This window comes from Balaenoptera borealis (assembly GCF_965194805.1).
Source record: "Balaenoptera borealis genome assembly, chromosome: 16".
Taxonomy (NCBI): Eukaryota; Metazoa; Chordata; class Mammalia; order Artiodactyla; family Balaenopteridae; genus Balaenoptera; species Balaenoptera borealis.
Genome location: NC_138872.1, coordinates 72,448,309 through 72,461,496, shown reverse-complemented (window position 1 = coordinate 72,461,496; position 13,188 = coordinate 72,448,309). Strand labels below are relative to the sequence as shown.

At 51.5% G+C, this 13,188-nt stretch overlaps 1 protein-coding gene and 1 long non-coding RNA gene across 2 annotated transcripts; one reads left to right on the top strand and one right to left on the bottom strand.

The window, feature by feature from the left end:
• Positions 1-3,427: 3,427 nt before the first annotated feature.
• Positions 3,428-8,478, bottom strand: CDIPT (CDP-diacylglycerol--inositol 3-phosphatidyltransferase). Its single transcript, XM_082361254.1, has 6 exons — positions 8,050-8,478; positions 7,816-7,950; positions 6,915-7,068; positions 6,392-6,473; positions 5,730-5,811; positions 3,428-5,610 (listed from the first exon to the last, which is right to left on the bottom strand). The coding sequence occupies exons 1-6, from the start codon at positions 8,090-8,092 to the stop codon at positions 5,465-5,467; spliced, it is 642 nt and encodes a 213-aa protein (XP_082217380.1). The 5' UTR covers positions 8,093-8,478; the 3' UTR covers positions 3,428-5,464.
• Positions 8,479-8,837: 359 nt separating this feature from the next.
• Positions 8,838-13,118, top strand: LOC309613829. Its single transcript, XR_014235902.1, has 3 exons — positions 8,838-9,256; positions 9,435-9,634; positions 11,132-13,118. It is a non-coding gene; the product is annotated as an uncharacterized lncRNA (long non-coding RNA).
• Positions 13,119-13,188: the final 70 nt, after the last annotated feature.

Genomic DNA, 13,188 nt, shown 5'->3' with positions numbered 1-13,188 from the left:
CATACAATATCACTTATATGTGGAATCTAAAATATGACACAAATGAACCTATGAAACAGACTCATGGACACAGAACAGGCTTATGGTTGCCAAGGGGGAGGGGGCTGGGGGAGGGATGGTGTGTGAGGTTGGGGGTAGCAGATGTAAGCTATTATATACAGAATGGATAAACAAGGTCCTATTGTATAGCACAGAGAACTATATTCAATATCCTATGATAAACCATAATGAAGAATTTAAAAAAAAATGCATATATATGTATAACTGAGTCACTTTGCTGTACAGCAGAAATTAACATCATACTGATTCAGAGCTGCCTGTGAAGCACAAGCCACAGGGGAGGACTCTCAGCTGTAGGGAACAGCAGCGCAGCTCTGGGGGCCACGGAAGAAGTGCAGAAACCAGACTTCACGGACTACACAATTTTGCCTAGATCTGCCCCTACATGGAGCAGCCAGGAATAATTTCAAGACCACATAAGGGCTGAGTTTTGAGTGGTGGCAGATCCCCGCTGACATCCCACTGAGGATGTTTGATTGTCCCCCTGTATTCCAAACCAGATTGTTTCTGGATGGCAATCTCCTTTCTCTCACCCTGGGGTGGTCAGAGGGGAAGCTGGATTAGAGGTAGGTGGGCAATAGGGTAAAGGTTTAAAAACTTATGTTCCATGACTGATTGCCTAAGATTATGTATGAAGAGTGATCATAAGTAATGAGAGCTAAAAAAATAAAAATAAAAATGAATCAACTATACTTCAATAAAAAAAACCCTCCCTCACTCCTCGCCTCTCCCCCACCCAACGATGCTCAGTGGAAAAAGCCCCATCCCGACTTGAACCAGCTACTGCCCCCTCCACCGGCCCTGACCAGCTGCGTGTTCCTGGAGGAAGAACACCCCACCTACTGACTGATCTCATTTGAAACTCACGGCAACAAATCTCGGGAGACCTAACGGCCTCTGACTCTGCTTGTCTAGCTTGCGTGAGATCCCCTTCAGAAGAGCTGTTCACACCCCCTCTCCTCTCCACCTCCCACACCCCTGCCCACTTTCTCTCACCTCTTCCGTCCCCACCTCCTTTCTCTCCTTCACCGTCTGTTTCTCCCTCTCCTGGATCGGGGTCACCGGTATATAAACATGCTCTGCTCCCTCCCATGGAGAACCAACTCTCTCAGCCCTACATTCCCTCCAGCTGCCATATGTCCTCCTTCACGGCCAAAGTCTTTAGTTTCCATTCCTCACGTCTCATTATCTCCTCAAACCACTCCAATTAGCTTCTGTCTCCACCCCTTGCTTCAGGGAAATGGCTCTGTTTGGCATCACCAGTGATGTCCTTGTTGCTAAACACAGCAGTTAGGTCCTCTCGTTCAGCCTCTCCCATCATTCAGCACAGTTGGTCACCCCTCTTCCACCCCAGGCTCCCATGACCTGGCCTGCTGCACTTTTCTTTCCACCTCCCTGGCTGTGTCTCAGTTCCCTTGGCCAGCTCTACTTTCTCTGCTCAGCCGCTAAATATGAGTCACTCTGAGCCTTGTTTTTTTTTTGGCCATGCCGTGCGGCTTGTGAGATCTTAGTTCCTTGACCAGGGATTGAACTCAGGCCCTCAGCAGTGAAAGCGTGGAGTCCTAACCACTGCCAGGGAATTCTCAGAGCCTTGTTCTCTTACTCAGCTACATTCTTGGCCAGTCTTATGGCTTTAGATTCAAAAATCCGTTTCTTCATCCCTGATCTCACCCCTGAGCTCTAAGCTCATTTCCAATTGATGACTTGATGTCTCCACATAGATCTCCAATGGCCATTGGGCTTGGCCACATATATGACCTATTCAGGCCAATGAAATCTAAGAGGGAGTGACATCACCATCCTTTTTCCTTGCCCATGTTAACCAGCAATATTCAAATATTGGCCTGGGTCCCAGAGAAAAATGTCCAAGCAGAGCCACAGTTGACCTGCAATAGACATGCAGCAGGAGGGAGAAATGTTTGCTGTATTAAGTAACTGAGATTTGGTGCGGGGGTGGAGGGGGGGTGTTACCACAGCATAATCTAGCCTATCCTGACTACATGTACCTCATAAAGTTGTGAAATCCAATAAGGTAATAGAAGCTTTTTGCATGAAGAAAGGTTTTCACTGTCTCCCCAGCACTTATTGTATAGTGGGGGATACAAGATATACCTCTGTGGTTGGAAAACAGGACTTGCTGGAAATATAGTGGAGTTCCAGCTCACACCAGAGCCCAATTCTCAGTCAGTCCCTTGGTACCAAATTTATCCTTGAAGTTCCCTTAAATTGCCCATTAAATACAGAATGGTGTGATCTGTGATGAAGATCAACACAGCCTGTTTTCCTCCAGCACTGGAGCAAATGGCTTTTCTTTGGTTGAATACCAAATAAATTAATTGATTTCTTGAAGTACGCCTTGTATAAGAAAAATTTGTCTTTAAACAGCAAAACCACACTCTATATGGTAAGACCCTGCCTACCAAATCTATCTGCTCTTCCTCCTAGTCCCACAACTAATCTCTTTCCCAACCTCCCCTGCATGTAGATGTGGCCACGTGACTTGAGTTGCAGCCAGTGGAATGGGAGTGGCAGTAGCACGTGCCAATTCCCTGCCTTCCCATAAACCAGCCTCGTGCAGTCCTCCAGGTGCACCTCTGCCTGCATGAGATGAAGGCAAGCAGGGTGCTCTTGGAAGCTGTGTGTTGAAAATCACAGAACTATAAGTCGGGAGGAGCCTGAGTCCCTGAATCTCTGCTTCAGGAGCTCCCAGTCAGGAGCTCCTGATTAGGCCTTAACATGAGTTAAAAATAACCTATCTTGGGACGTCCCTGGTGGCGCAGTGGTTAAGAATCCGCCTGGCAATGCAGGGGACATGGGTTTGAGCCCTGGTCCCGGAAGATCCCACATGCCGCGGAGCAACTAAGCCCGTGCGCCACAACTACTGAGTCTGTGCTCTAGAGCCCACAAGCCACAACTACTGAGCCCTCGTGCCACATCTACTGAAGCCCGCGCACCTAGAGCCCGTGCTCCACAACAAGAGAAGCCACTGCAATGAGAAGCCCACACACCACAACGAACAGTAGCCCCCGCTCCCCGCAACTAGAGAAAAGCCCGTGCGCAGTAAAATAAATTAAAAAAAAACAACAACACGTATATTCCTTGAGGAGGAACCACGACCCAGCCCCAAGGCTGCACAATTGTCTCTTGACATCTCCTCCCTTGTTTCCGCATTCCCTCCCTTCTCTGATTAGCAACTGTTTGAACCTGCCCTTTGGAACTCAGGGGTCATGGAGGCTGAATGAAGCCTATTTCCTACAAACAAGAAACAGGAGACACGAAAAGGATTTGTACCTGGGAGCTCCACAGGGTCCTGCTGGGTTTCATTAGCGGACCAGAAAATATACAAAATGAATTTTAAAATACAGAATACGTGTAGACGTGAAGAATTTATTTAGACACAGAAGCAGTGAGTAGCAGTGGTTGCCTCTGGGGAGAACTGGGAGCTTAAAATGGCAGAAGACTTCGTCATCCTTTCGTAATGTGTGCAATTTACTATTTTTACATGTGAATAATTTACCTATTATTTTGAAAGATTCCTTCAGCGCCTCCATGTGGCCCTCAGGGTGAAGTCCAAAAGCCCTCCTGGGTTCCTCAGACTGCCGCTGGCTTCCACCCCACCTCTCATCAGCTCTCCAGCCACCAATCCCCAGTGCTCGGTGTTCCAGCACATCAATCGGCTTCCATTTGGCAACTGCTCAGGGCGCTCTCTGGCCTCCCAGCTCCCTCAGCTGAGAATCAATCCTCTCCTCTGCATTAACCCTTCCCGCCCCAATTACTACTACCAGTTTTCTACTTAAGACACCCAAAGCACTACAGCACATTCTAACCCTATCCCCCAACAAGCACCTCCCTAACTGCATCATCTCCTTCCTGGCTATCCTGTGGCCTCCTTTCCACTGAATCCCCTGGGCCTAGAGCAGTTGAGGCTCAGTACACATCTTTTTTTTTTCTTTGGCAGTGGCACACGGCTTGTGGGATTTTAGTTCCCTGACCAGGGATCAAACCTGTGCCCCCTGCAGTGGAAGCGTGGAGCCCTAACCAATGGACTGCCAGGGAAGTCCCTCAATATACATCTGATTAATTTCAGCCCTCTCGGACATGAAGCCCTCTTGGCTAAACTATTACAAGGATAAAATAAGTAATATCTGCAAAGAAACTCCAGCACAGGGTCTGGCATATGGTAGGCTCAATGCAGCCTTAAAAAGAAAGCTGGTGCCAGACAGCTTTCTGCTCAGATAGTAGGGATAGCTGTCAGGGACAGATGCCCGGAACAATGTCTCCTATGATAAGTTCCCAAAAAAATGTTTAAGAGGGAACAGTGATTCTCAGTGTAACTGGGAAGAAGAATCAATCAGCTGGAGTTTATTAAAACTTCAGACTTCTGGGCCCATCCCTAGAATTTCCAACTCTGAAGGTCTGGCACAGGGTCCAAGAAGCTGAATTTTCAAGAAATATCCCACAGGTGGTCTAAGGACCACACTCTGAGAAACCAACGGATCTATTCGTATTTAAGCCGCTATGATATGCCAGGTCAAGGTTAATCTTCTTTGTAGGGATAGAGAAAGAAGAAGAAGAGTCTGTGCCCTCGTTGAGTTTACATTTTAGTGAGGGTAGTAAATATCAGGTACACAAGTAAAGGTAGACAGCCAGTGACAGTGTTGTAAGGAAAATAAAGCAGGTGGGCAGGGGACATGGAATGCGCTTGGGTGGCAGGGAGGGGACCTCTCTGAGGTCACTGAGGAATGACAGGAAGGAGCCAGCCAGTAAACTACTGCGGGCGAAGTATCCAGATGGATCATCATCTTCCCCCAAGCTCCCCTCGACCCAGGCCCTGGTCCAAGACTATCTCAAAGGAAACCAAGTCCAGAACAGTGAGGCTCCCGCCTTTATAATCAAGGCTTTCGGAGTCAGGACAGAGATTGCAGTGGGGATCTCGACAGCACCTTCTCTCCGGGCCATGGTACCCACAGGCTTCCTCTATCTAGCCAGGGGCAGAGGTCTGAACCCCTGCCTTTTGGGAAACCTGGCCCCTACCCCACCTCCCTTACTCAAGTGTCCCTAAGGTCTCAGCCAAGCCAGAACCCAGGGCTGAGCCAGCAGGTGTGACTATGCCCGATCCTCAGACAGCTCTCCTGGGGCCCTGGGAGTACTGCCCGTGTGGGTGGGGCCTCCTGAGCATCCTTCTTGATTTGAAGTCCAGGTCCCTGGAGATCACAGGGGTGGGACTGGTCCCCAGGATGACGGAGAACATGACATCACCAAAGAGGCTGGTCCCCCTTCTCAGCAGGTTGGACGACACATTGGGAAGACGTGAGCCTGGGACCTCCTAGGAGGGACAGGGGTGCCGCGTGGCACAGTGAGACTCCCAGGGCAGGTGGGTAGCCAGGGGCTGGAGGTTCCAGGGTCACTTCTTCTTGGCACGATCTGCTGCGTCCAGGGCAGCCATGTTGCGGGCGGCTGTGATCAGGTGGATGACACTGATGAGGGACTTGAGCAAGGCGATAGGGGCTGTGATCCAGAGGCCCATTCGGAAAAGACCTACAGAGCCAACTGTGGGAAGGGAGCAAGGGCGATACAGAGAAAACAGGATGCGGGTGAGGCAGGGGCCTTCGTCTCCCCGGGCAGGCCCGACCCCTTCCCATCCTCCTGCCCAGCCCCTCATCTCCTACCTAAAGGTCCCTCGGAGAAATTGAACAGGTAGAGGAGGCAGTAGAAGAGCTCATTTCCAGCACACAGGGTAAACAGAGCGGGCTGCACAGACAGCAAAAAGGCTGCTTAAGCAAGAGGGTGGGGTAGTGCCCCCGATCCCCCAACTAAGGGCCGGGGGGCCAGGAACTGTACTGGGGAAAGAGGGGTGCAGGGCGGTACGGGTAGGACGTGGGTGGGCATAGGGGGAACAGGGCAGATCAGGGAACCTGCCCAAGGCCCTTCACCCTCCCCTTGCGCACGGTGCTGTGGGCAGCAGTCACCACAAGGGTACGCACCAACAGGAAGATATTTTTACCCGGCTGCCCCCTTGAAGCCCTGGGCCTTACCTGGAGGTGTTACACCCTCAAGCCCACCCAGGGTAAAAACTACACTCCTTCTCACGGCCTAAGGCCTTTTGAGAGCTGGTTCTGCACACCTCTCTGGCTTCTTCCTCCCTCCCTCTCCCCTCAAGCCACTCAGTTCCTTCTCCCTGGGCACACCTGGGCCTCAGGCCCACTTGCTTTCTCCAGCAATTCTCGGGCTCAGCCCAGGAGCCCTTCCCACCAATCCTACCCTGGGCCCAGGGCTCAGCCCAGGACTTGCCCGTAAGCTAAGTGAATAGGGAGGGGCAGCAAATGCTCACTCTGGAGGTGTAGTAGATGCGAAGCACTCGATTTCCAGACAGGTCAATCATCTTGTGACTTTCACTGCCTTGGACCACAGAACTTGGGGAGAAAGTAGGCGGAATCCATGAGCTTTCATTACTACGAATGCCCACCTAATCCACATTTCAACCCACACAAAGTAGGTACTGGGATTGCCTCTGTCGAACAGGGGAGGGACTGGGGCACAGCTGAGGACCACTGTCTTGCCCGAAGTCGCACTACCTAGCTGGGTAGCTGGGGGAAGAATCAGGATTCAAAAGCCCCATGCCCCTTCCCAAGGGATGTTAACTCTTTGGAATCCTCAGATGAGTTTTAGGGATTACTTAATCCAACTGTAAAACAGGACTGACGCTAATTCAGAGAAGATTTGCCCAGGGTCCTTAAACAAAGCAGAGCTAAAAAGGAGACCTCCCAAGAAGCCTGAAGACACCTCCCATATGGTCTCACCCCTCCCCACTGTAGTGTCTTCTTCAACCGGTCAACACCCCCAGAATCACAGACCTGTGGAGGTGCAGCCAGTGGCTGGCAACATCCAAGCTCATGCTGAGCTGGAAAAGAAGGGTGGCGCGAGGGTACAGCAGGGCCAGGTTGACCAGCAGACACATTGTGGAGCACCGGTCTGTCAGCATGTCCAGCATGGCCCCAAATCGGGTTCCTGAAAAAATGGCAACTATTAGGTGGAACGGGGCTGTAAGGGGGCAATGGATCTGTGACAGAGGCCATATTTAGTGTATCACTCTGATGCAGAGTCTAAGAGAGAAAAGGCCCACAATCCACTGCCTGGGGAGGAAAGCAGACTGCTATCGTTGGAGTATGAAGGTCAAAGGGCAAGGGTCACCGTGCCATAAAACAAGGAAGCATGGCAGTGTAGAGAAAACAGTGTAGAAGGGAGTGAGAAAGCTAGCTCTACAACTCATCAATCCCAGAACCAAGGATCCAGGTCTCAAGACAAGGAGACTTGAAGTCTTAGGGAAGTCTTAGAGGTGGGTCTGAAGAACAGATTAAAAAAATTAATCATCTCTCCAGAAACCATCCCCCGTCCCTCTCCATCCTCCACTCTAAACATGCTTTCTGGAATCCTTATGGCTTATGCCTGGCATATAGTAGATGCCCCCAAAACACCTGTTGAATGGATTTTTATTCAGAGAGGCCTCCAGCACTTGCACTGCCATGCCCGGTCTTGGTATCCCACACCCCTCGATATCAATGAGTTCTTCTCCACAGCGAGCTTAAATCCCTTCTGCTACAAAATCAGGCCATTCTATTCTGCTTTCTACAGAGATGGGAATGACAGAGCCCTCTGATTTCCGAGTACCTGCCCACCCCGAGGTCCTGAGGAAGCAGGAAAAGGGGGTAGAGGGTTGTTGGGTCTCAAGGCTGGCTGAGAAAAGGTGTCTGTCACCTTGATTAAGGGCTCGAGCAGCGTGTCCATCGAAAGCGTCCAGAAGTCCGCTGAGCAGGTAGAAGGAGGAGGCCGTGAGAGGGCAGCAGGGCATGAAGTACAAAGAAATGATGGCGAAGACAATCCGGGCATAACCTTGGGATTGAGACGGCGTGGGGAGACAGGGCAGGATCAGGGAGCCTGCCCAAGGCCCCTAGCCCTCCCGTTCGGCCCGGAGCCGCGGGTAGCACTCACCGATGAGGTTAGGCACAAACAGGAAGATATTTTCGCCTGGCATCGCGGAGGTCCCCTGGCCGCCCTGGGCCTTATCTGGAGGTGCCAGCTCGCTCCCAGCCCCGGCGCAAGGCTCACCCTCCAGCCCGGCTCATCAGCCGCGCCCACAGCGCGCAGGTCCCCGCTCCCCAAGCCGGGTCCCAGATGTTAAAGCTCTTTGCCTGCCGTAGCATGGGCCGACCCAGTTGTGCGCGGGGCACAGGGGGCGCGCACACCCAGCCCTTCCTCTGGGCAGACGCTGGCCTCCGCCTGCCCCGCCGGCGCTCCTGCCTCCAGCTGCGGCCCCTGCTGCTCCAGCTGTGCTTAGCTTCCGGAACCTACTCTTCAGCGTTCGCCCTTGCAAAATTGGAGAAAGGAAGAAGAGGCTTAAGAAATGGCTGCGTCCCCTTTAAGACCTGCCCTCTTCCTTTTCCTTTTCTTCCCTCCGCCCCTTTCCATCGGTTCGTACCAAAGTACAGAGGGAGGAGAGAGGGCAAAGAACCATCAACGCTGAGCAAAGGAAGAAACTTAAAAGGAGAGATCAAAGGAGAAGGAGGCCTAGGTAAATGTCTTTACTTTCCTTTCTGCGGAGGCTATGACTCCTGAAGACAAAGATAAAGAAAAAAGATCCCGCCCTCCCGATTCTTTGCACCCCCGAGAGGCCAGGTTATTTGGCACAGCCCACACTTTTTCTTCCCCGCCCCCTCTCTCTGCCCCCATTTGCTCTCGCAGGTTCCAGGCAAAGAGATGACAGCCAGAGAGGTTGGAGGGCGGCCTCGGGCGGGGTTGCTTCTCGCGTGCCCCTAGTGGTGGGAGGGTTAGGTGCCAGTCTCCACCCTATGTGATCTTCCCAAGTTCCTCAAGGCCACTGGCGCGGGGGTCACTGCCCCCAAGGAGGGACCTAGAGGGGGTGGAGGAGAGGCCGGAGGAGCAAATGCGACAAGCTGGGAAAATGCCCACCCCGCTTTGGTTCTAGAATCCCTACTCTCCTGGCAACGGGGCTGCTGAACCTCCGCAGACGCCAAGGTTTTTATAGCAACGGGTAGCGGCGCTGCTCCAGGTTCCCCTCTTTCCAACCTTCCTCCCCAGCTCCCAAATCCCCCGGCCCATAAAAGGGCTCCTTAGACCTCCCCGTCTCCCCTCCTGCCGAGTAACCCAAGATTTCGACCCATCTGCCAGGTCGGGGGCGGCAAGTGGGCTGCCTTGTCTTGGGAAGCGTCTTGGGTGGGAAGAAGGGAAGAGAGGCCCCCTGCTGGGCGAAGTGAGGGGGGCGGGAGGCGGGTGTTGTGGGAGTCCCACCTCCTCCCTCCCCCAGGGAGATTTAAGGCAACGATTTCTTTTCTTTTTTTTTTTTTCCTTTTTTTCAGAGAGAGAACTGACACAGTTCTCCAAGGCCGCGGGGAATGGTGGTGTGTTGGGTTTGGGAGAAGTGGGCTGGTTTCGCAGCATAACCTGGGCTTCCACTGTCCCCAGGGGGATGGCATCCAGTGCTACCAGGAATGTGGAGAAAAAGGGCAGCGGGCAATCCCAGGCTACAACCTCTGCAGCCTCCTTGGGTGGAGGTCCGGTGAGCATTGGAGAGGAGTTCTTGGGGTGGGGGTGAAGTGAAGTGGAGAGCTCCTAGGCTTAGGGCACTGAGACCGCCAGCCTGGAAACTCTGGCCTCAACCCTGAGCCCAGAGCCCCCAGCACTAGGCCCCTGAGGTCCCCAAAGGCTGCCCTCCACTTCCAGGACCTTCCAGGCTAAATTGCAAGGCCCAGCCGTCCGATACCAGACTCCTTAGACCCAGAGCCCCCAGCCTGAGAGCCTCCAGACCCAGGACTCCCATGTAGGAACTCCCAGGCTGAGCCCCTCTGACTTTCCCTTTTCCAGAAGGTTTCCCATTCTGAGGAATTCCTGACACAGATCAGCACAGAACTCACTGACGAGGCCTTGTTTGTCGCTGCCTACCGCATGAATCCTATGCCCATCAAGGAAAAACAGACACAAGACCAAGGGACTCAGATATCCAAACACGGTGAACCCCATGCCAGGACCCTTGTGTCCAGAGACCCTCCGATACCCCTAGTTCCAGCCCCTGCTGCCACTCATGCCAGCCTTCTCATTCTTCCTGGGGCATGGCAGGCACGTTCCCGCCTTTGGACAGATTATGTGTGAGGGGCCCCTGGGAACTCCAGGTGGAAATGCTCTGTAGACAGTTGGAAATATGGCTTCAGAACTCAGTGGCGAGGTCTGGGCTGGTGATAGAGATCTGATATAGGAGGAAGTTGGCAGTTGAAGGGTGTGCAGTTGCCCTGGTGGGGGGTGGGGTGGGGGGATGGGGGGTTGTGCAGAGTGAGAAAGATGAGGGGCGCTGAGGATGGAGCCTTGGAGAACCTCTCCAAGTAAGGGGTTGGCAGAGGAGGAGAGAGGGGTTCATGAAGAAGGTAGAGAAGGAACTGACAGCAATGTTTATTTTATTTTTTTAAAATGACTTTTTAAAATTAATTAATTAATTAATTAATTAATCTTTGGCTGTGTTGGGTCTTCGTTGCTGCGCGCGGGCTTTCTCTAGTTGCGGCAAGCAGGGGCTACTCTTCCTTGCGGTGTGCGGACTTCTCATTGCGGTGGCTTCTCTTGTTGCAGAGCACGGGCTCTAGGTGCACGGGCTTCAGTAGTTGTGGCACGTGGGCTCAGTAGTTGCGGCTCGCAGGCTCTAGAGCGCAGGTTCAGTAGTTGTGGCGCACGGGCTTAGTTGCTCCGCGGCATGTGGGATCTTCCTGGACCAGGCCTTGAACCCGTGTCCCCTGCATTGGCAGGTGGATTCTTAACCACTGCGCCACCAGGGAAGTCTCAGCAAATGTTTATTGAGTGTCTGTTATGAATAGGGAATGATGGGTAGATTTGTGGATGGATGGATGGATGGAAGAGAATGGTGGGTGGATGGATAGATGGATAGGTGGGGAATGGTGGATGGATAAATAGATGGATGGGGGATAGGGGTTGGATGGATAGGTGAAGGATGGAAAGATTAAAAAGACATGAACCTTGAATCTAAAGTCGAAAGACTCTTATTCTTTTCTAGGGAGCTCTGCGTAGCAGCTTGACATCTGGAGGGTGATCCCAACTCTGGTGCTGCTCTTGGCCTCTCGTGCCCTTCCCCCGCTCTGTTCCTCTAGAACATGCATCAAAGCTCCTCTTTCACAACTCATTCAACAGTTCGGTTTTGGGGCGATTCCTGGTCATGAGCAACATCACCCCTGAAGCCTCCAAAGGGTTCTGGAACCATCACACACCTCTCCACCCTCAGCTAGCAAGGACGCCACCAGAAATCAAAAACTTTAATAAAATGACAGAGATCCTTCCCTCCTCCCAGGCTGGGCAGTGCTCTCTGTGGGGTGATGTGGGAGGCGTGCCCCTCCTCCTTTTTGCCAGATATGTGGGCATATTATTTTATTTATTTCCTATTCCTTTTTTTTTTTTAATCATCTTTACTGGAGTATAATTGTTTTACAATGTTCCTATTCCTTTTTTTTTTTTTTTTAAACATCTATTGGAGTATAATTGCTTTACAATGGTGTGTTAGTTTCTTGGGCATATTATTGGAATGGCTGTTTTTTCTTTTTGAGTGATTTTTCTTTTTTAAATTTTTTTTTTTCTCTCAGCACCATGTGGCATGTGGGATCTTACTTCCCAGACCAAGGATCAAACCGGCACCCCCTTCAGTGGAAACGTGGAGTCTTAACCACTGGACCACCAGGGAATTCCCCTGGAATGCCTTTTTTTTTTTTTAATATATTTATTTATTTATTTATTTATTTATTTATGGCTGCGTTGGGTCTTAATTGCTGTGCGCTGGTTTTCTCTAGTTGTGGAGAGCGGGGGCTACTCTTCGTTGTGGTGTGCAGGCTTCACATTGCGGTGGCTTCTCTTGTTGTGGAGCATGGGCTCCAGGCGCGCAGGCTTCAGTAGTTGTGGCTCGCGAGGTTCAGTAGTTGTGGCTCGCGGGCTCTAGAGCACAGGCTCAGTAGTTGTAGCGCACGGGCTTATTGCTCCACGGCATGTGGGATCTTCCTGGACCAAGGCTCGAACCCGTGTCCCCTGCATTGGCAGGTGGATTCTTAACCACTGTGCCACCAGGGAAGCCCCTGGAATGGCTTTAATTCAGGCAGATATCAACCTATTATCCATCAACCTGTTGGAAGAGATGAGTTCATGGGTCCAGATCCAGCCTCCCAGCCAAACTCCAGCACCTTAAGGTGCCTGTGACATCTTAGAGGGTCCACCTTTGCTTCTGAGGAGCCACCCTGGCCACCAGTGTCAGTGTTGAGGTCTCCCCTCCACGTTTTGGAGCCGCATGGCTATGGAACACATCATGCCTGTTACTAACCAGAAGGCAGTGCAGTAGGCTTTGTGACGTTTGCATTTAAATCCCAGTCTGGCCACTTATTGGAGCCTCCTAAGGAAGTCAGTTCACATCTCCCAGCCTCTGTTTCCTTATCTGAAAAATGGGAATAATTGTCCCTGTCTCACAAGGGCCTTGTGAGAGTTAAAAGCATAATGCATACAAAGTGCTCATCACAATGCCTGGCACAGAGTAAATGCCAAAAAAACTTAGGCTATTATCAAGGTCAGTTTGCCTCGTGTTCTAAAATCCAATCCTCTTTTGAGTGTCCTAAAAATGTTTCATTATATTTAATTAAAAATTTTTAATTAAGGAAAATTCAGTTGATTTGGAGAAAGACTTTAAGACAAACAGGCTGAGGCTTCCCTGGTGGCACAGTGGTTAAGAATCCACCTGCCAATGCAGGGGAAACGGGTTCGAGCCCTGGTCCAGGAAGATCCCACATGCCGCGGAGCAACTAAGCCCGTGCGCCACAACTACTGAGCCTGCGCTCTAGAGCCCTCGAGCCACAACTACTGAGTCCACGTGCCAGAATTACTGAAGCCCACGCTCCTAGAGCCCATGCTCTGCAACAAGAGAAGCCACTGCAATGAGAGGCCCAAGCACCTCAACGAAGAGTAGCCCCCGCTCGCCACAACTAGAGAGAGCCAACGCGCAGCAACAAGGACCCAATGCAGGAAAAAAAAAAAAAAAAAAAAAAAACAGGCTGTAAATTCCTTATAACGTTCAAAAGTAAA